Source organism: Carcharhinus amblyrhynchos, chromosome 7, assembly GCF_965287045.1.
Source record: "Carcharhinus amblyrhynchos chromosome 7, sCarAmb.v2.hapA, whole genome shotgun sequence".
Lineage (NCBI taxonomy): Eukaryota > Metazoa > Chordata > Chondrichthyes > Carcharhiniformes > Carcharhinidae > Carcharhinus > Carcharhinus amblyrhynchos.
Window position 1 is genome coordinate 66,850,074 of NC_137330.1, and position 23,134 is coordinate 66,873,207.

At 41.4% G+C, this 23,134-nt stretch overlaps 1 protein-coding gene across 2 annotated transcripts in view; it reads right to left on the reverse strand.

Annotated features, from left to right (window-relative positions):
• Nucleotides 1–2,400: 2,400 nt before the first annotated feature.
• Nucleotides 2,401–23,134, reverse strand: part of smpdl3a (sphingomyelin phosphodiesterase acid like 3A) — a 38,020-nt gene continuing 17,286 nt past the window's right edge. For both annotated transcript variants that reach the window (XM_080192522.1, XM_080192524.1), the window contains 6 exons: nucleotides 21,449–21,593; nucleotides 18,389–18,485; nucleotides 15,741–15,919; nucleotides 11,718–11,898; nucleotides 9,765–9,889; nucleotides 2,401–2,898 (listed from right to left, as the gene is read on the reverse strand). In XM_080192522.1, the coding sequence (XP_080048648.1) occupies nucleotides 2,593–2,898; nucleotides 9,765–9,889; nucleotides 11,718–11,898; nucleotides 15,741–15,919; nucleotides 18,389–18,485; nucleotides 21,449–21,593 (1,033 nt within the window). In that variant the 3' untranslated portion in view covers nucleotides 2,401–2,592. The remainder of the gene's footprint in view (nucleotides 2,899–9,764; nucleotides 9,890–11,717; nucleotides 11,899–15,740; nucleotides 15,920–18,388; nucleotides 18,486–21,448; nucleotides 21,594–23,134) is intronic.

Genomic DNA, 23,134 nt, shown 5'->3' on the forward strand with positions numbered 1-23,134 from the left:
TCAAACGCCTTGCTGAAGTCCATGTACACTACGTCCACGGCACTTCCTTCGTCAATGTGTGCAGTCACATTATCGAAGAACTCAACTAGGCTTGTAAGGCACGACCTGCCCTTGACAAATCCATGCTGACTATTCCTGATCATGTCAAACCTCTCCAAATGTTCGTAAATCTTGTCCCTCAGAAGCCTCTCCATCAGCTTACCAACCACTGAGGTCAGACTCACCGGTCGGTAATTTCCCGGGCTATCCCTGTTCCCTTTCTTAAAAATAGGAACTACATCCGCAATCCTCCAATCCTCTGGAACCTCTCCCGTCTCCATTGACGACGCAAAGATCATCGCCAGGGGCTCTGCAATCTCTTCCCTCGCCTCCCACAGTATCCTGGGGTACATCACATCTGGTCCCGGCGACTTATCTACCTTGATAGAATTCAAAAGTTCCAACACATCCTCCTCCTCAATATTCACGTACTCAATCCTTTCCATCTGCTGCACATCCATAACAAAATCTCCCAGATCGGCTTCCACCGTGAATACTGAGGCGAAGTACTCGTTAAGCACCTCCGCCATTTCTTCTGGTTCCACACAAACCTTTCCCCCTTTCTTCCACAAACTGCTCCCTATTTAAATCTGAGTATAACACCTGAAAAGAAAACATAAGTATGCGTACCACTCACTGTCTTTGAGTCCAATCATCCCAAGTCAATCAAATCTACATTTTAATCCCACAAAGAACCTCAGTTGTTATAATCCAAGGTATTTTATGGAGTCAGCCTCGACCATACATTTTGCAATTTGAATTTGGCTACAGTAAGCATAAGATGCTTCACTGAAGGTATGATTCAAATGACTCACCAGGGAACTTTTATCAAACAGATTTTATTTAAGAATACAATTCACACAGAAAGAAAATTAACAATAATTTTTACCAACTGCAAACATGAAAATAAAACAACCATGATATTGTATAAATCGTAACAACTAAATCAAACAAGCCCCATAAACAAACAACCTTTTCGGCATTAGCACAGGAAGCTCGTATGCTCACATTTTGTTGTTGGATTCTACAGCTTTCTTAACGCATACCCAGACAAGCTTTAAGTCAGAACAGCTTCTCAAAACACGAGGGAGAGAAGGACAGAACACTGCATCCAGCCTGAAGTCCAAACACCTTCTAACTAGCCAGCATCCAGAATTGAACATGAACAAATTCACTGGTAGAGAAAAACATCTGTCCCTCCTGACCTGTCAATTATTCTTCCCACAACAATTCAAAAGGTCATAGACTCCCAAAAAGTGAATTAGCCCTGAGTGAAAATAAACACAACCCCATTTAAACCATTTAAGCTGCAATAAAAGGACCTCAAATCAGGTAGCCAGTGCCACAATGAAAATTAAAATGAAGCTGCTTATAACTGCAGAGAACATGATTAAAAAATACATTTCTTCACGCCACAATAGCGTCACAGTAGCAAGTTACACTGATCTGGAATACATTAAGAGATGGTGGCAGTAGATTCAAATGTATATCTTGATAAATATTCAACTTGGAATAATTTGCTGAACTTTTAAGATAATTTAAGGTTTAAAGTTTTATTCATTAGTTTAACAAGTAAGCTTACATTAACATTGCAATGAAAATTCTCGAGTTGCCACTTTCCAGTACCTGCTTGGGTACTCTGAGGGACAATTTAGCATGGCCAATGCAACTAACCTGCACATGTTTCAGATTGTGGGAGGTATTGGAGCACTTGGAGCAAATCCACACAGACACAGGGAGAACGTGACCCAATCCAGGAATCGAACCCAGATGCCAGGTGCTGTGAGGCAGCAGTGCTAAGTACTGTGCCACCCAATCAGTCAGCTTTTTCAAATTGCTGATACAATAGGTCAAATAACTGTTTTCTGTACTGTCTGATTTTGGAACCGTTGAACCAAAGAAAAGTTATGGTGCAGCAAATGGCCATTCAGCCCACTGAACCTACACAGACCAAACAAGTGAAAAAGGGAACTCCAAGGTTTCTCCCTTCCTCAACCCCACTTCATATCTCCCAACTATTGTGGATTCCCTTATTTTGTTTGCCCTCCCTAAATAAATTACTTCACACTTTTCCAGATTCAATTCCATCTGCTGCTTCTCTGTCTACTCAAGAACCCATTGATACAATTCTGGAGTCGACAATATCCTCTTCACTATCAGCTACACAGCCAACTCTGTGCGCTTGCACATTTCCCAATCATCCCTTCCACATTAATATATACAACCAACAGCAAGGCCCCAACACTGAGTCTTGTGGAACACCACTGGAAACTGGACTGAAATGGACCTATGTGGTCTTTGATCCTCAGAATAAGGAAACGGCCACTGAAGCTCTGGAAACATAATATTCAACACAGATAGTGGAAAGCAGAACAGTGGAAACATAAAAGGAAAGCAAAATAAGCAGAGTGCAATTGAAAGATAGAGAAGAAGAAATTAAAGTTTGGAAAATTAATTTAAGAAGAGCAAAATAGAAGCAGCCTGTCTTGAAAAAAGAGTTTTTTTTAATTACAGGTAACAGAGTTCAACATAAACATTTTCCTTGAAAGTGTCTTACTTTATTCTCTTTAAAATGCAGTTAGTGTATGCAGCATGATCTAAATGTTTTATAGCACATATCTGTTTCACCTTACAAAGGTCAACACATTTCACATTGTTACTGTAATTAACAAAGTAATGATCATAATACATTTGAAATTTTTTACTGTATGGCTCTGTGAATTGATTAGCTAAATCATACAAAGATTGTGGTTGCATATCTTTTATGCCATAGGCTTCTGTCATGATGTACTCCAGCTTCCAGTCTGGTTTTTTCTCCTCATTGGCTTCGGTAAGATTCATGTAATATTGCCAGAAATCCTGCAAGGAAAATAGTATTTTCTCCATTTTATTACCTGGAACAAAGAACAAAGAACAATACAGCACAGGAAATAGGCCCTTTGGCCCTCCAAGCCTGCGCCATTCATTGGTCCAACTAGACCATTCTTCTGTATCCCTCCATTCCCTGTCTGCTCATGTGACTATCCAGGTAAGTCTTAAACGATCCCAGCATGTCCGCCTCCATCACCCTGCTTGGCAGTGTATTTCAGGCCCCCAGCATCCTCTGTGTAAAATATGTCCCTCTGATATCTGAGTTAAACCTCGGCCCTCTCACCTTGAACCCGTGACCCCTCGTGTTTGTCACCTCCAACCTGGGAAAAAGCTTCCTACTGTTTACCCTATCCATACCCCTCATAATTTTATACACCTCTATTAGGTCTCCCCTCATTCTCTGTCTTTCCAGGGAGAACAACCCCAGTCTACCCAATCTCTCCTCATAGCTAAGACCCACCATACCAGGCAACATCCTGGTAAACCTTCTCTGCACTCTCTGCAAAGCCGCCACGTCCTTTTGGTAGTGCAGCAACCAGAACTGGATGCAGTACTCCAAATGTGGCCTAACCAACGTTCTATACAGCTGTAACATCAGACGCCAACTTTTATACTCTATACCCCGTCCTATAAAGGCAAGCATGCCACATGCCTTCTTCACCACCTTCTCCACCTGCGCTGCCACCTTCAAGGATCTGTGGGCTTGCACTCCCAGGTCCTTCTGTGTGTCTGTACTTTTGATGGTTCTATCATTTATTGTATAGTTCCCCCCTATATTAGTCCTACCAAAGTGCATCAGTTCGCATTTATCTTGATTAATTTCCATCTGCCATTTCTCTGCCCAATTTTCCAGCCTATCTACATCCTGCTGTATTCTCCGGCAATGTTCATCGCTATCTGCAAGTCCAGCTACCTTCGCGTCATCCGCAAACTTACTGATCACACCAGTTACACCTTCTTCCAAATTATTTATATATATCACAAATAGCAGAAGTCCCAGTACAGAGCCCTGCGGAACACCACTGGTCACAGACCTCCAGCCGGAAAAAGACCTTTCCACTACTACCCTCTGTCTTCTGTGGCCAAGCCAGTTCTCTACCCATCTAGCCACCCCTCCTTTTATCCCATGAGACTTAACCTTTTGAACCAACCTGCCATGAGGGACTTTGTCAAACGCTTTACTAAAATCCATATAGATGACATCCACGGCTCTACCCTCATCAATCATTTTTGTCACCTCTTCAAAAAACTCCACCAAATTTGTGAGGCATGACCTCCCTCTTACAAAACTATGCTGTCTATCACTAATGAGATTATTCCGTTCTAAATGCGCATACATCCTATCTTTAAGAATCCTCTCCAACAATTTCCCTACCACGGACGTCAAGCTCACCAGCCTATAATTACCCGGGTTAGCCTTACTACCTTTCTTAAATAACGGTACCACATTCGCTGTCCTCCAATCCTCAGGGACCTCATGTGTGTCCAATGAAGAGATAAAGATCTCTATCAGAGGCCCAGCAATTTCACCTCTTGTCTCCCTGAGCAGTCTAGGATAGATGCCATCAGGCCCTGGGGATTTGTCAGTTTTAATGTTCCCTAAAAAACCTAACACTTCCTCCCTTGTAATGGAGATTTTCTCTAACGGGTGAACACATCCCTCTGAGACACTCCCAGTCAACACGTCCTTCTCCTTTGTGAATACTGATGCAAAGTATTCATTTAGGATCTCCCCTACCTCCTTGGGCTCTAAGCATAATACCCCTCTTTTGTCCCTGAGAGGTCTGATTTTTTTCCCTGACAACTCTTTTGTTCCTAACATATGAATAAAATGCCTTAGGATTCTCCTTAATCCTATCTGCCAAGGACATTTCATGTCCCCTTTCTGCCCTTCTAACTCCCCGTTTGAGTTCTTTCCTACTTTCTCTGTATTCTTCTAGAGCTCTGTCTGTTTTTAGTTGCCTGGACCTAATGTACACCTCTCTTTTCCTTTTGATCAGATCCTCAATTTCCCTGGTTATCCACAGCTCTCGAATCCTACCTTTCCTATCCTTCTTTTATACAGGCACATGCCTGTCCTGCAGCCCCATCAACCGCTCCTTAAAAGACTCCCACATGCCAGATGTGGATTTACCCTCAATTAGCCTCTCCCAATCAACGGCCACCAATTCCTGCCTAATCCGGCTATAGTTAGCCTTCCCCCAATTCTGCACCCTACCCTTAGGACAATACTCATCCTTTTCCATTACTATCCTAAAGTTAACAGAGTTATGATCACTATTTGCCACATGTTCCCCTACTGAAACTTTGATGACCTGACCGGGCTCATTACCCAGTACTAGGTCCAGTACAGCCCCCTTTCTAGTTGGGCTATCTACTTATTGTTCCAAAGAACCTCCCTGTATGCATTTTATAAATTTCTCACCATCCAGACCCCCAGCCTTAAGCACTTTCCAGTCTACACCAGCGAAATTAAAGTCTCAAAGGAACGTCATGTGAAAATAGCTTTTTATTTAAAAAGTTAGTTTATAACAGCATCTTGTCTATGTGGACAGACTATCAAACTAAGAAAAATTAGGGCTTGTGTATATAATCTATATAATCGCAAGAGAAGTTAAGATGTTTTTCTTTAAGTGGAGGTGCACTGACAATTAGATTATGTTATCAGCTCACATGTTAAGTGTAAATTTGTTGCAAAAGTTCTAGAAAGAGCTGCATGGGTTTCTTTCTGTCGCATTATCATCACGTACAAAAAGTAGGTGGAACATAGAATATGTACCTCATGGTCATTGACCTTCTGGAACTTACCTTTAGAGAATGGAAGACTGGAAGAGGAATTTCCTAGATTTCATTCCTGAATTGGTCTAGATTTGTTTAATTTTGTTTTTGCAACTTCCAAGTGAACACAGAGAATTATTGGTACTTGGCTATGTCATGACTGTCTGAGACAGGCTTAAAGATCAAACTGGTCTTTTCTAATCAGTTTTTGTATGATTGTAGATTAGATATAGATAGAGAAGTAAAAGGGAGTAAGCATTGGTACCTAAAAGGCACCAATGTATTCTAACTCACAGATCCTTACATTTCTCGAGGTGTGAAGGATCCTAATTTGCATGATGTAGACCTACGCAAGTGTTACAATGAGTACCTCTCAAACACCCCAGATTTCTGCATGATCGTCTTGGCCCTATGTATAACGGAGCCAGTCAGAGAAGTAAGAGGAACACCATTGATGTTCTTTATGTAGATTTTAAGAAATTGTTCAACAACGTAGCATTTAAAAGACTGGTTAACAAAATTATGCCTCATGGAATGAGGATCTGTAACCAAAAGGGAAAATGCTGGAAAATCTCAGCAGGTTCGGCAACATCAATAAGGAGAGAAAAGAGCTGACATTTCGAGTCCAGACCACCCTTTGTCAAAGCATCTGGACTCGAAACGTCAGCTCTTTTCTCTCCTTACAGATGCTGCCAGACCTGCTGAGATTTTCCAGCAATTTCTCTTTCGGTTTCAGATTCCAGCATCTGCAGTAATTTGCTTTTATTATGAATGAGGATCTGTGTTCGATTGGATTAAGAAATGGCTTAAGGAAAGAAAACAGCGAGTTGAAAGATGGTTATTATTCAGTCAAGAAGATGGTAAACAGTGGTGTTCCCCAAAAACCAGTTTTCAGACCATAGTGTTTCTGTGCTATACATAAATGATTTGGATCTTGGAGTATAGGGTAACATTTCAAAATGTGCCTTTGATGCCAAATTTGAAGGAGTGACAAATAGTGAAGATGATACGAATCATCTGCAAAATGACAGATAGGCCAGCAGAAGGACAGAAAACTGAGAGATGGAATTTAATACAGAAAGTAACTCTCGGTCACCAGCAATATGATGGAATATATCATTGATGGTACTGTCAAGCCGCACTTAGCAACTTGCTCAGTTTGGGTTCTGTCAGAGCCACTCAGCTCTTGACCTCATTACAGTCTTGGTACAAATATGGACAAAAGATCGAAACTCAAGAGGTGAGGTGACTGCTGTTGTCATCCAAGCCACACTTGACTGAGTGTAGCATCAAGGAGCACTTGTGTCATTGGAAATAAGAGGGGAAACTCTCCCCCTTGGAGTTGTACCTAGCACAAGGAAAGATGTTTGTGGTTGTTGGAGATCAATCATCTCAGTTCTGGGACATTACTGCAGGAGTTCTATCAGTGGAATCCAGCCAGAAGCAGGCAATTCTGCACAAAATTTCTGAGACTTGTTTTAAATGCAGTCACTCCCAAAATGGAGTGTGCGTGTCCCTGTAGGTATGCAGATGTCTTTCAGGGTTACTTTCTCTCAATTGTGTAATGACGGATTTTCAGTAATGAGAACATTTTTTTGACTCTGCTTTCCCCTCTCCATTGTTCAATGGCTCGTAAATACAAATGTTTCTATGCTCAAGTCAATATGCCACCTCTCACCTTCCCATTGCTCCTTCAACCACAGGTTGTTTCTCTCCAATTCGTTGCCAATAACAGACAGACTATTAAGATGTGGTTGTGCCTATTAACAGCAGTTATTGATGAGAAATTGGAGAAGCAGCAAAAAGGCGCATGAATCTGAGCACTGGCGCACTGGTTTTGGAAGACCAGTAGTTGCTAGCCAAAGCACTGCTGAATGGGAGGCACAGCCACTTAGTCTGTGGGCTATTGGGTAGGCCTCGCCCACCTGGCTGAGGCCATCACCCTGGTGGAGCCATCTTTCAAAGGTACAAAATGGAGTGAGAAGTGGGGCTGTTGAGTGAGATAGTGAGGCAGGGGTTGGAATGAGGGCTGGTGATTGAGAGAATAGGAGGCGGGGTTCGGAAGAGAGGTAATTGAGTAATGGGGAAAGGGATTGGGAAGAGAGACTGCTGAATGCATGAATGAGTAGGAGAAGAGGTTGGAATTAGGAGTTGCTGAGTGAGATGTTAAGGGGAGAGGCACCAGGAAGGTGGGGGGCAAGCTGAGTGAGACAATGGAAGGGAAGGAGCTTGGGTTGGAGGATTGATTGGGGAAGGGGGTTAATTAATATATTGTTCCCAACCTCAAGTGCATAAACATCAATAAACAAATTCATCCATCATGTTAATTGTAAAACAAAAAACATTTGTTTACCTGTAATGGGTAATTTTAATTATTTATATAACATGTTCATTAAAGGGACAGTTAAAAAGAAAATACTGTCTGTGGGAGTATGCAAAAGTTGGCTAATGTATGGGTACACGACCACATGGAATTAGGAAACCACTGTTTTAATGTAAATGGTCAACAGCCAAAAACATTTACATTCATGCTTTTTGTGATCTTTTATGCTGGCTTAAGATTAAAACCACATAAAAATGTGGTCAGGCATGCCCTAGGCAAAAATTGAGAGATTAACCAGTTTAAGAACATAAGAAGTAGGAGCAGGAGTAGGCCATCTAGCCCTTCGAGCCTGCCCCGCCATTCAGTAAGATCATGGCTGATCTGAAGTAGATCAGTTCCACTTTCCTGTTTTCTCCCCATAACCCTTAATTCCCTTGTCTGTCAAAAACCTATCTGCCTGTGACTTAAATATATTTAGCGAGGTAGCCTCCACCACTTCAACGGGCAGAGAATTCCAGAGATTCACCACCCTTTGAGTGAAGAAGTTCCTCCTCAACTCTGATCTAAACTGCTCCCTCTCTTATCTTGAGGCTGTGCCCTCTAGTCCTGCTATCCTTTCTAAACGGGAAGAATCTCTCTACCTCTACCCTATCCATCCCTTTCATTATCTTATACGTCTCTATAAGATCCTCCCTCATCCTTCTAAACTCCAGCAAGTACAGACCCAGTCTATTTAGTGTCTCTTCATAGTCCAACCCCCTCATCTCCGGTATCAGCCTAGTGAACCTCCTCTGCACTCTCTCCAAGGCCAAAATATCCTTGCCCAAGTGCGGTGACCAAAACTGCACACAGTACTCCAGCTGCGGCCTCACCAGTGCCCTGTATAGTTGCAGCAAGACCGCCCTGCTTTTATATTCAATCCCCCTCGCTATAAAGGCCAGCATCCCATTCGCCTTCTTGATCACCTGCTGCACCTGCAGACTGGGTTTTTGCGACTCATGCACAAGGACCCCCAGGTCCCTCTGCACCGTAGCATGCTGCAGTTTTTCACCCTTTAAATAGTAATCCCTCCTACTATTATTGCTGCCTAAGTGGATAACCTCACACTTGCTAACATTGTACTCCAACTGCCAGGTCCTCGCCCACTCGTTCAGCCTATCCAGATCCCTCTGCAGACTTTCCACACCCTCTGCGCAATTTGCTTTTCCACTCATCTTTGTGTCATCAGCAAATTTCGTCACCCTACACTCAGCCCCCTCCTCCAGATCATCTATATAAATGGTAAATTGCTGAGGCCCCAGCACTGATCCCTGCGGCACTCCACTCATCACTAGTTTGGGACAGCTCTTTAGATTGCATCATTATCTTAGCTGCTAAGGCATGTCCGAAAAGCTTTCCAATTCAAAAATGAATTTATCAAGGGATCTACTACTGTGTAGCAATGAATCTATTAAATGGGTCAGTACGTTTTGCTCTTGTCTTTTTCAGTGATTGTACAGTCACAGGGGCTGAACTTGAGACACTACTTAAAGGAAAAAACAAGAAGCAATTACGTCATGTTACTCTGCCCAATTGTTCTGGCTTATGGAACACGTTACAATTACATTTAAACAAATTCATTCCAGCACAAATTTGAAGCCCGACCCTACCAATTCTGTATAATGCACATTTGAAGAAGAACTTGCAGATTATGGCCTAAACAGAAGCACTGCCTCACTTTTTGTCCAAGTTCTTGTGTCTAAAAGACACTTACCAACAACCTGTAGTCATTTGTGTCATACTTGAACAAGCGTATTCCTGGGTTATTGGTTACACCAGTTAAAGATCTTCTTTGTGGAGTCACAGCTGGTGCAACAAACAAAGAGTTGATAGGATTCCCTGGTGAAGAACATAGAATATGAAATAAAATAACTTAATCTTTCCAAAATGTTGCAACATTAATACTTACACTTCTGAAATATATTCCTGGAATTATCAGTACACTTAAAGAGGTCTAAATCAATATGGGGATTAAATTGGAACCTGCACTTGAAATCAGGCATGGGTATTGTGAGACACATTTAACTTGCATTATTTGATTGTAATATAGGATGCACTGTGTCCTCTGCACATTGACAAATGCTACCTCTCAAACGTGAAATCCAGTGATGATGTGTTTTCACCAATACTCTCTTCTCAGTCTTTATGAACTGCCAGGGAAGGTGCAGGTAGCATGGAGACACAAATGTGGCTCCAAGGAGGTGAGGCCCCTAAAACAAAAACTACCAGCAGAGTGAAAACAGAAAATGTTGTAAAAACTCAGCAGATTTCAAGCATTTTGAGGAGTGAAACAGAGTGAAGCATTTCGAGTCACTTTAACTCTTTTTCAGAGTTAGAGAAAGGGAGAAATGTGATGATGCAGCTGAAGAAAGGCAGAAGGGCAGTTATAGATGGGAGCTAGGAGGGACTGCAATAAAAATGTGGCAGGCACGATATAGCGGAAGTGTTAATGACAGTGTGATGAGGTATAGAAGGCTCTGATAGTGGCATAAAAGTAAGATAGCAAAATGTGTTAATGGGAGAACAAATGTTAGTACTCAGTGAAGCAAACGATCAGTTCTCTTGATCTATCTGAACAGCAGTGCTTCAGGAGACTCAGGTTTTCATGGCAGGTTGCTGCTGGCATCTGCAACCTGCTGGGATAAGACCTCTTTCCAGTAGGCAGGTTTGCCAGTGGCCATCACTGGGAGGTCACTCCCTGCAACAGCACAGAGTGTTTGTCTCTCCTGAACTAGGCTTCTCCATTCTACCTCAAGGAGAGATAGCAAAGGATCACAGCTGTTCGAGATGGCTGGTTTGGATTGAAAGTTAGGACATTTTTTGATGCTGTAGGTGCCATATGGGTGAGAGAGAATGATAGTGAATGTGAGTGTTGGCTGTGCAGATGAAGATGTGAGGAGATGTCGGGCAAGAGCGAAGAATTAGTGGCGCTGTACAGCATGCTGTTCTGTGCTGTGAAAATGTTGGGAATGCTGAAATGTGAGGCCCTGCACCGGAAAATGCCACGCTATTCAACGTTCTCACTTTCCTGAGGTTCTGGATCCTCATGGTGCACTTTCTGTAGACTCTCCTCATCCTCCTGGCTTTTTTTGGTCAAGTTCACTTCATTATGGTCCCTCAGATCTCACAGCAGGAGTCAGACAAACTTCCCAGACCTCCTCTCCATTGCTGTGGTTGCTAAACCTCAAAGCCCCATGCACAATTCAATCTTCCTGAACTCTGCCGGGTCTCGAGAATCAGGAATCCTATCTTTGACAGCTCGAGCATCCTTTCTGCTGAACCAAGGAACTCAGAAGTGAGATGTCAATACTGTGATCCGGTTGAAGAGCCACAGCAAAGCCCCCATTTGGGCACCAACACACTATTGCTTTAACATTGAACTGGGCTGAAACTTTGAAAATTTTGCTCTTGATTCCTAATTTCATAAACCTTCGAGTGAAGTTTGTTGATGCCACATGCAATATGACTGAACACAAATCTATTCTCCCACAACCTGATTATCCATTTTCTGGACTCATATATGAGTAGGCACATGAACAAGTTGAGAGAGAATCAATCGCATCCTCAGAACTATATTCCAGCAAGGAATTTATGCTTCCCTTCGAGAAGATGAATGGAACTGGAAGGAAATTGGCAGCAACAGGGAAAAGGAACTAGAGTCTATTACCTTGATTATCCAGAAGGACCATGATGCTGTCCTTGTGCGTGTGGCCAAAAAACTGCCCAACGATGATACCACTGTATTTGTGAAAAATTTGGACCAGCCTCTCATTGTCTTTCTCTCTTATTGCAGTGGTGCTCAATGAATCTGGCAAGTAGCCCGGAGGAACATGTGCTATGAGATATACCTAGAAGAAAATGCATTAATTTATAAGAAATCGAATCCCATTTGGCATAATATCTTTTCTAAAAGTTGTCACCCAACTCTCCTTACCTCTTACAAATCAAGGCATTAATGAATTGTAGCTTTAAAATATTTCTACTCCCCAATTCTCTCCCACCCTACAACAAAGAGAAGCTAACATTTGATTTGATTTGTATGATTTAGTTGAAAATTGTAATATAAATGAAGTCCAATATTTTCTTAATACATATGTCAAATTGGCAGAGGTTTTCATTAGATAAACAGTTTCTTTTATTTACGATAGCCTGAGATTCAAGTAGAAGTTCTCCCAATATCCAGCTTTAACTTCAGTGGAATCTGCAAGAAAAGGCATAAACAGCTCACAATGACAAATAGACCTGGACCTTGTGCTCACTGTAGCAAGAGCTTTGCCGCTACTGAGGACTCCAATGGCACCACAACTGATGAGGAGCCCTGTGACATTCGAATCCAGGCACTGTGGAGCCCCTGAATGGGATACAGAGGAGTTCACTGTGACAGTTCCACTGGAAGCTGTCAGTCAGATGGCTGGGCTGATTACCGAGAACATGCAAGTGTTTAGGTTTTTTTAAGGTCCGCTCCCTGGTACAAAGCTGAGAAACATATTCCAAGAAAAACCAGGAGTGTGAAAACAGTCCCCATCTTCCAGATTTACCCAGTGGTTGCCTCTCTTTGCAACACTCAGCCCTCTATATTGTGTGTGCAGGGGAGAGGGGAGGTGTGTAACAGGGGAAGGAACACATGGGAGGAAGGTGCACATGAGTGGAGGTGCGCATGGGGCAGTGGCATGCATGGGTGGGGTGCATATGGAGGGTATGCATAGGGGGTATATGCGCATGGGGGGAGCTGTGTACACTGACTTAAGAACAGCTGCTTCCCTGCTGTCATCAGACTTTTGAATGGATCCACCTTACATTAAGTTGATCTTTCTCTACACCTAAATGTGACTGTAACACTATATACTACACTCTTTCCTTTACTACTACCCTATGTACTCTATGAATGGTCTGTATTGTGTGCAAGAAACAGTGAGCGCGATTCTCCCAAAAAAATTCTGAGTGCTGAAATCGTATGAAAACTGGAGCACGTCCTGCCGATTTTTTACCGTGATCTTCAAAATGAACCTCCCACACCCTGAGCACTGCACAGTGCCCTAGTGCGATTCACTCTGAAAATCAGGGGGCTGGCCTATTGCACCTTGGGTACTGCCAGGCTGGCACTGCCCAAGGGGCGCCCACTTACCACCGATCTCTTGGGGGGGCCTCCATTGCCTCTCCTTCCTGCAGCAGGGTTGGCCACCTGTTCCCCATTAGTGGGCAGCAGTTGCAAACTCCACTGGAGAGAACCACTCCTGGCCAGAGGCGGGGTGGAGGGAGGTGGGGTGGGGGAAACTATTCGTGGGCCTGGAGATTTCAGTCCCGGGTCCTCTAATAACATTGAAATGGCAACTTAAATGTTTTAATCAGCTCCATGCTGATTTCCTGTGAGGAGCAGATTACTCTAAAGATCATGGAACTGGAGACATGCGAAGGACGTGGCGCTCAGTGGGGAGCCTGCTTAACAGCCTCAGATGATGTCTCCCAGCTTACGAGAGCAGCGCAGCGGGCTGGGAGAACCACCCCCAATACTTTCACTGTATCCCAATACACACCACAATAATAAATCAAATCAAATCAAACTGGGGGAAGGCGTGTGCAATGGGGGAGGTGTGTGCAATGGGAGCGGTGTGTGTGTATGGGGGAGGTGTGTGCATTGATGGAAGTGTGTGAGAGGGAGTAGTGTGTGCATGGAAGTGGAGTATGCAGTGGGGAGCTGTATGCAGCGGGGATCTGTGTGCATTGGGGGAAGTGTGTGCAGTGGGGGAGGTGTGTGCATTGCGGGAAATATGTGCACTAGGAGTGATGTGTGCAGTTGGAGTGGTGTGTGCGTTGGGGGAGGTGTGTGCACTGGAGGAGATGTGTACAATGGGGGAAAGAAGCTATATAGCTAACAAAGATATGAATGAGGGATTGAGCAGCAGTTGAGCTGAGACGGTGAATTAGGGCAATAATAAACAGTCCTAGTAACAGTGATGACAAGTAGGTGAAAAATAAATTTGGGGTGAACATTACACGAAGGTTGCAAACAGTTTGCAAATATAATTTTTTTAGAAGTTTATTTATTATTCACAAGTAGCTTACATTAACACTGCAATTAAGTTACTGAGAAAATCCCCTAGTCACCACACTCCAGCACCTGTTCAGGTACACTGAGTGGGAATTCAGCATGGCTAATGCATCTAACCAACACATTTTTCAGACTGTGGGAGGAAACCAGAGCAGCCAGCGGAAACCCACACAGACACAGGGAAAACAGGCAGATTCCACACAGACAGTAACCCAACCAGGAATTGAACCTAGGACCCTGGTGCTATGAGGCAGCAGTGCTAACGACTGTGTCATAATGCCATCCATTCTGCAGTAACCACTTGCTGTTGATGATGTGAAATCAACATTCTATCCAGCAATTCAGTTTTTATTCAGTGCCAGTGATTGCATTTTTGTTTTTGTCTGCCTTCACATTTTCAAGGAAAGTATCTATTTAGCCTGTAAGGTGTTAGTGAATTGTAATCTTTAATATACTTCACAAATATTACAAGTTTCCCACATTCCATTACTGATATTTAAAAAAAGGCATTATTCAGTATATTTGATTTAAAAGAAACAAAAACCCTGGAAGAAATTGTGGAATTTACAAAACAAAATATAGGAATGCAGTGTTTTTGGAAAGTTTATTTCTCTCATGCTGTGGAACATCTTGTGTTGTGACTCATTCCTAGGGCAAAAGAAATGAATGGAAGCTCACACATGAAGGCCATGTCTTATAGACACAATAGGGGAAATCATGTAGACTCCCCAGCTGTAAAGCTTTTTTAGAAAAATATATACTGGCTTTATTTTCCCACTAAATCAGCAGCATGTGGACACATCCAAATGTAAAAAAAATACTGTTATAAGCTTAATTTGTGATTTCTAACGTGCTAACAAATCTCATATTTGTGTATCTTATTGTGTCCTCAGGCCATTCCAAAGTAGCGTATAAATAACGGATTTGAAGTGTTGATACTCAGTCAGATTTACCATGTAATCCGCTACATGGTGGCACAGTGGTTAGCACTTCTGCCTCACAGCACCAGAGACCTGGATTCATTTCTGGCCTCAGGTCACTATCTATGCAGAGTTTGCATATTCTCCCCATATCTGTGTGGGTTTGCTCCCGATGCTCCAGTTTCCTCCCACAGTCCAAAGATATGCATGCGGGTTAGGTTGATTGGCCATGCTAAATTGCCCCTTAATATCAGGGGATTATTAGGGTTAATATGTGGGAGTTATGGGAATAGGGCCTGGATGGGATTGTGGTTGGTGCAGACTCAATGGGCCGAATGGCCTTCTTCTGCACTGTAAGGATTCTATTTTTGCGAGAGGCGAGAGGCAGCCTGTCATTGGTCAGCAGTAGGATCTTTCAGTCCTGCTGTTGTCAGTGGGGTTTTCCACTGAATGAATTCTTCGTCGCTGCAGAATATCCTGCTGGCATGAATGGCTAGGAAGTTTCAGTCACTGATCTTATGATTAAAGTCATTTACATTAATCTCAACAAATAGATAGGATCTCACTTAAAGTCTCATCTGAAAGGCAGAACCTCCAATGCTGTAAGGAAGTGTTAATAAATTAAGTCAATTTTATTAATATTAATAAATTAATATTAATAAAATCTGCTCCTACTAGTTTAAATTCATATCTTTTTTGAAAGATTGTTAAACAGATTTACCTTCTCTTTGTTTTGCTGAGCTTTCTTCAATGTATCTTCAAGCCAGACAAACTGCCCTGCAGGGTCTGGGATTCCCTCAGTCACTGCATTGGGACTATAGTACAAGTTTGTGTTTAAGCTGATTATCCTGAGACTTTGCTGGGTAATGTCACAATTAAAGACTTGGGTGTAGAATCCACCTATAGAAAGAAGAAAGCAAACTCAGGAATGTAACAAAGTAACTTAGTTAACAAAAAACTCCAGAAAACTAAATGGATTTACAAAGGGTGCTACTCATAGAATCTACTGTGCAGAAGGAGACCATTTGGCCCATTCAGCCTGCACTGACAACAATCCCACCCACGTCACATCCCTATAACCCCACATATTTATCTTCCTAATCCCCCTGACACTAAAGGGCAATTTAGCACAGCCAATCAATCTAACTCACACACCTTTGGACTGTGGGAGGAAACTAGAGTGCCCGGAGGAAACCCTCATAGACAATGCGCAAACTCCACACAGACAGTCATCCGAGGTCAGAATTGAACCCAGGTCTCTGGCACTGTGAGGCAGCTGTGCTAATTATTGTGTCACCATACCACTCCTTATTGATTTTAATAGCAAGACTGTTTCTAATAGAAAGAAACTTCACTACGGCTTGACTTTGAACACAACATAAAAATGGTAGGGTAGAATACTATCATTCTGATTTTGATTAAATTAATTCAGAATGGAGAACTATTGTGCACTAGGAAACAAACTGGAGGAATTGGAAGGAAGATTACATAAAGATACAATTAATTCTGAAATATTTCCACTTCACTTCTTCGACACTGTTTCTAAAAGATATGTGGGTTAGGTGGATTGGTCATACTAAATTAACCCCAGAGTCATGAATTTACAGGAATAGAGCCTGAGTGAGATGGTGGTTGGTGTAGACTTGATGGACTGAATGGCCTTCTTCTGCACTGTAGGGTCAAGTCAACAGCCTGATTCTCCCAAATTAAATCCAGATGCTGCCACCCGTGGGAAATTCAGTACATTTCCTGCTGGCACTGGCAACACTACCTTGGTGGGATTTAATTAGTTTAAAGCTGAAAAATGCTCCCATGTGAATCACACTAGGCGAAAATTGCCAGCCATGTGAGGCTCCCAAATCAGTGATCAACTGTTCAGCTGACGCTCAGGAACACTTCCTGCTTTTCCTTCTCTCAGAATAACTGAAGGAAGAATAATCCAGTCTCACAATGCAAGAAGAATTTCAGGTTAGGTCTTTTATTAGACCAATCTTTTTGTGTTATAATTGTGGATTCACCTCTGACAGTCTCTACTGCATCAAGAACTTACAAAAAAAATCATTGAAGTCTGTAACTGAACTGCTGGCCAAATATTTAGTCAATCTCAAGACTAAGTAGATGTTGCACGCAATATCCAGTTAAAATATGTGAAAAACTGATCCAAACCTTCAATTTTCCCCATGATAACTTCATCTCATACATACCCATGTTAACAGAATGAGAGGGAATTCTGAAATTGTACTTAGCGCAGGAGCATCAGAGTGGGTTTTGAGCGTGTATATAATAAAGCAGAGAGATGAATTAGCACATTTAAAGCCTCATGAGTTTCCATTCTCATCTAATCTTTGAAACATTCTTTGTACAGAGAGGGAGAGTCACCCCAAAACTAGCCCTTGCATATCTCCTAATGACCAACTATCCACCATTTCACTCACAGCTTCTTATTGCTAACAAGAACTCACATTCATTCTAGTACCATTAGACAAATTAGCTCCACAGTAAGGAAGAAATATATTACACAGCAAGTGACAATGAGCTGGAACTTACTGCTATTTGGATGGGCACTTGGGGGAAGTAACCTTTCAGGGCTACAGGGGAAGAGCAGCAGAATGGTACTGACTGGATTGTTGTACAGGGAATTGCATGAAATCCATGCATTTGATTGCCTACTTCTGGGTGGGTTTTTTCAGCCGCGCTTGCCCTAAGGCTGGAAATTCCTGCCCAAGGTAAATGGATCTTTACATGGTCCACTAGATCTTCTGTCCTGCCCACAACACCCGTGGTGGACAGGATAGGAAAATTCCATTGTCTGTATCATAATGACTCTATGTCACTTTACTTAGTTGCTTCTTCAAGGATACAGACAAATTAGGAGCAGGAGTAGGCCATTCAGCCCTTCGAGCCTGTTCTGACATTCAATAAGATTAATGGTTGATCTGATTTCAACATCATTTCCATGTTCCTGCCCACACTTGATAACTTTTCACTCACTTGTTTTTCGAGATTCGATTTACCGCTGCCTTAAAAATATTCAAGAACTTTGCCTCCACCCCCTTTTGAGGAAGAGAATTTTGAAGACTTATGATCCTCACAATGAAATAATTCTCCTCATCTCTGCCTGAAATAGGTGACCCTTTGTTTTGAAACAGTGGCCTCTGACTAGATGTCCCAGAAGAGTAAATATCCTCTCCATATCCGCCCTGTCAAGGCTACTGAGGGTATGATCAAGTCACCTTTGGCAAGACACTTTGTAGAAGAAAATACACACTGTTGACTTCAAAAAGCATTTTTAAATGGCATTTTACAGTTAAATGTGATTTCCCCTTTCATCTAAAACTATAATCCAAGCAACAAGGATCAAATTTTAACCTTTTTGCAAGGTCCTACGTGCATCATCCGTCAACCATTGTTCCCACATGTCAGCTGCTGCATTGTAGACATCACTTGCATTAACAGGAAGCTGGTCCTAGCAAAAGAAGGAAAACACAAACACATTTATCTTTTTTTAAAAGAAAACTATATCAAGCAGTACTTTGAATGTATTGGGGTTTTTATTTTATTTCCTCTTCTATTCCTCAGCTCTTCTGCTGAAAATGCTACCTTTGCTGGGATATATTTTTGGCAAGACATTTTGAAGAAGAAAGTAAATATAGGTGACTTTAGAAGGTATTCTTCATGAGTTATGTGGACATCATCACAGTCAAGCCTATTTTCAAAAATTATTCAGACATCTGTGTTTTCAGCAGGAGTCACAGAATGGAAATCAAGGGAGGAAACTCCAAATAGTATTTATCACAACCTGTTTGTCTATGTCAACTATATCATTCCAACCCCTCTTCCAATTAGGACAAGCCAGGATTACTCACTGAAGCATAAATTACTTAAACCTGGCACTTACTGTCTGTGCTGGAGGAATCTTCAAGGATGGTCTGTGATTAGAGAGTCACCATCTTCTCAGCCTTTTGGCTTAAATCCAGCTCCAGATCAAGTCCAAAATGGAATGCAATGCCTTATCCTGTCAACTTGGATCTTGTTTATCTCTCTTGTGGGGACCATTAATTGATTCAATTGGATTTTGAATTTCATTTTTGGAGCAAGCAAGAATGGGATCTTCAAGTCAATTATCCATCAGGGGAAACAATGGTATTGTGATTCAAACCAATAATCACAAGCGGAATTCTGACACTCTAAAAAATCAATTGTTCTTATCAGTTGACTGTCCTGCTTATCTACTCTAGGGATGATAGAATCAAGGAATGGAAGACACCTCTGTTTCAAAGCTCCAGTTTTAGCATCAACCATAATCAGCTCACGTGTAATACACTGAAAATAACAGAAAGTTCCCTCAACTTTAACCAAAAATGTGGCTGAATCCTCAAACTCCAAACAAATTGCAAAGAATGAGAGAGATGTAAAGTGAATATTCAAAATTGGAGGCTAGTGCCTGACGTAGAGTCATAGATGTCTACAGCATGGAAACAGGCCCTTCAGCCCAACTTGTCCATGCCACCCTTTCTTTTTAACCACTAAGCTAGTACCAATTGCCCGTATTTGGCCCATATCCCTCGATATCCACCTTACCCATGTAAATGCTTTTTAAAAGACAAAATTGTACTTGCCTCCACTACTACCTCTGGCAGTTTGTTCTAGACACACACCACCCTCTGTGTGAACAAAACAGCCCCTCTAGACCCTTTTGTATCACACCTATCTCACATTAAACCTATGCCCTCTAGTTTTGGACTCCCTTACCTTTGGGCAAATATGTTATCTATCTTATCTATTCCCCTCATTATTTTATAGACCTCTGTGAGGTCACCCCAACCCTCCTACATTTCAGGGAAAAAAGTCTCAGTCTATCAAGGCGCTCCTTATAACTCAAACCATCAAGTCCCGGTAGCATCCTAGTAAATCTTTTCTGCACTCTCTCTAGTTAATAATATCCTTTCTATAATAGGGCGACCAGCGCTGTACAAAGTATTCCAAGTGTGGCCTTACCAATGTCTTGTACAACTTTAACAAAACGTCCCAACTCTTCTATTCAGTGTTCTGACCAATGAAACCAAGCATGCCAAATGCCTTCTTCACCATCCTGTCTACCTATGGCTCCACTTTCAAGGAGCTATGAACCTAGATCTCTTTGTTTTATAACTCTCCCCAGTGCCCTACCATTAACTGAGTAAGTCCTGTCTTTGTTCGCTCTACCAAAATGCATCACCACACATTTATCTAAATTAAACTCCATCTGCCATTCACCAGCTCACTGGCCCAATTGATCAAGATCCTGTTGCAATCATAAATAACTATCTTTACTGCCCATTATGCTGCAAATCTTGGTGTAATCTCCAAGCTTATTAACCATGCCTCATCCAAATCATTAATATAAATGACAAATAACAGTGGACCCAGCATTGATTCCTGAGACAAACTGCTGGTCATAGGACTCCAGTTTTTTTGTATCCAATTGGTTACCTCACCCTGGATCCCGTGAGATTTATCCCTATACAACAAATTATCATGTAGTACCTGTCAAAGGTCTTGCTAAAGTCCATGTAGGCAACGTCTGACTGCACAGCCCTCATCTACCTTCTTGGTTATCCTTTCAAAAAACTCAATAAAATTTGTGAGACATGATTTTTCACTCACAAAGCCATGTCTCTAATCAGTCCTTGTCTCTCTAAATGCCTGTATTTTCTGTCTCTCAGGATACCTTTTAAAAATTTACCCACTACAGAAGTTAGGCCTGTAGTTCCCAGACTTTTCCTTGCAGCCCTTCTAAAACAGACTTTGTAGCACTTGTGATTTTGTTTTAGTAGTTCATTTCAATTGCCAGAAAACTGGAAACACGGTGAATCAGGCACACTGACCTCGCTGACCAATTTCTTCATTTACACTGTTGGTCTAAGGTTTTCACTAGAAGCTTTACCCTCCAATATTAACAATATTGAGCAATACTTGTTGGGAGAGAAGTTGGAATACTTGCTATATTTGGCTTCTTGTTTTTTTTTCAAAAACATGTTAATTTTTATTCTTTTTGATTTTTACAACAAATGTGTAATTATCGTCCTTTAAAACTGGTAATGATGAATTCAAAATGACTTGCTCAGTAATCTCAGTTGTGAATTTTGTTGTTTGGTATTAAAAATAAATCAAACATAGACATTATTTTCCATTATTTTCCATTCCATGGATCTGACAGATTCTTTTTAAACAGCACCAAAAAATTTAAACATCTGGTGAAGCTGGTCAAGATTATACATTTATTTTTAGACTATATAGCTTCTAGAGCTTGTAGAATTTCTCTCTTGTGAATATAAATACAAGTACATAAATGCACATCAAGTAGCTGTTATTTGTTTTGCTAAGTATTATGTTATCCTATATATTCTGCTATGTTTCTTACAATCCAAAGGCAAACCAAGTTACTACCTGTGGCCAATAGTCATGGTTTCCCAATGTAGGAAAAACCTGTAGATCTCTGAAGTATTCCTGGATAGTTTGCGTCATATTACGGAGAATGTCAATCACAGCTTTTGTAGAAAGCTTTGGAACTGGTACATGGGGAGGACTATCTCTACAATCACAAACAGAAATCAAAAGCAATAATAATGTGAATGGTCGCAGGACTCACAGTACTCAATATTTTGATAACCATCTACAACAAGGGTTAAAATGTTATATTCTTATCCTTAGATATTTATAGGGTTGATTTGTAATATATTGAAAATACCGAGTGGGTCAGAATATTCCATTCCAAAATGTCTCATAAATTCAGGCACTTCCAATGTTAAATGGTGGAGTTTATTTTCCAAAGTAATTAACTGCTCCTCCTGCAAAGTAAATTCAGTTTTGTCTCAATGGTACCACTCCCACTCCTGACCCTTTATCAGATGGTCTTGGGTTCCAGTATCACTGGAAAGACTTGACCAGCTAACAACTTCAGTGGAGTGTCAAATGAGCCTGCACTGCTGAAGATGTCAGCTTTGAGAAGAGATGGTAAACAGGCACTCCGACTTCACTTGCTAATGAACATAATAGGTCACATGATGTGCATCAATGAAGAGAAGGGAAGTTACTCTTGGTGGTCTGACCAATGTTTATCCCTCAATCAACATCACTAAATCTGGTCATTATCTTATTTGGAGTGTGGAACCTTGCTGTGCACAGATTGATTGCCACATTTCTTTCATTATAACGGTTATTATAGTACCAGGGTATCCTGATGTTGTAGGGTACTATATAAGTAGCATCCTACAACATCAGGATATGCCATGGGATCCTTGATTATGCCAGCATAACCAAGGACCCCAAGTATCCCAGACATACTCTTTTCCACCTTTTCCTATCGGGGAAAAAGATACAAAATTCTGAGGTCATGAACCAATTGACTCACGAACAACTTTTTCCCTGTTGCCATCAAACTTTTAAACTTTATACCTTATATAAAGTTAATCTTTCTCTGCACCCTAGCTATGACTGTAACACTACATTCTGCACCCTCTCCTTTCTTTCTTTATGAATGGTATTGCTTTGTCTGTATAGTGTGCAAGAAACAATACATGCCATTGTACACTAATACATGTGACAATAATAAATCAAATCGAACGAAAATCAAAAATTGCAAGTCCATTTATTTTTTGAACGTTATTCGAATAGCTATGTTTTTACTGAGGATTTACACAGTGAGGGAATCCATAGCAGTTTGGTAAAACAAGTGTTTTTAGCATGCCCACAGTTGTAGAGTCCATCCACTGGGTTGTGATATATTGTGGGAAAGGCCATCATTATTTTCAGTCAGCAAAATGCAAGGCATTCTTTAACGTGTGCAAAGTCTAAGAAGGTTACTATATATATTTGATTCTATTTTTGTCATATGGACAGCTCATTGATCAACTTTGTTTTTGCTGACTGCCAATTCTCTTAATGCCACCACTCCTACATGTAACATGATTAGATTCTGCTCCTGACATTATTGGCCTTTCCCCTCCAACCTCCTGCTTTGCTCTCTTCCAAATGAATGGTTTGGCTTTAATATATATTGTGCCCTAGTATTTAAGAAGCCATCTCTAGTGTGTTCAATTCCAAACAAAGAATCATTTTGTTGAGCTGGGAAGG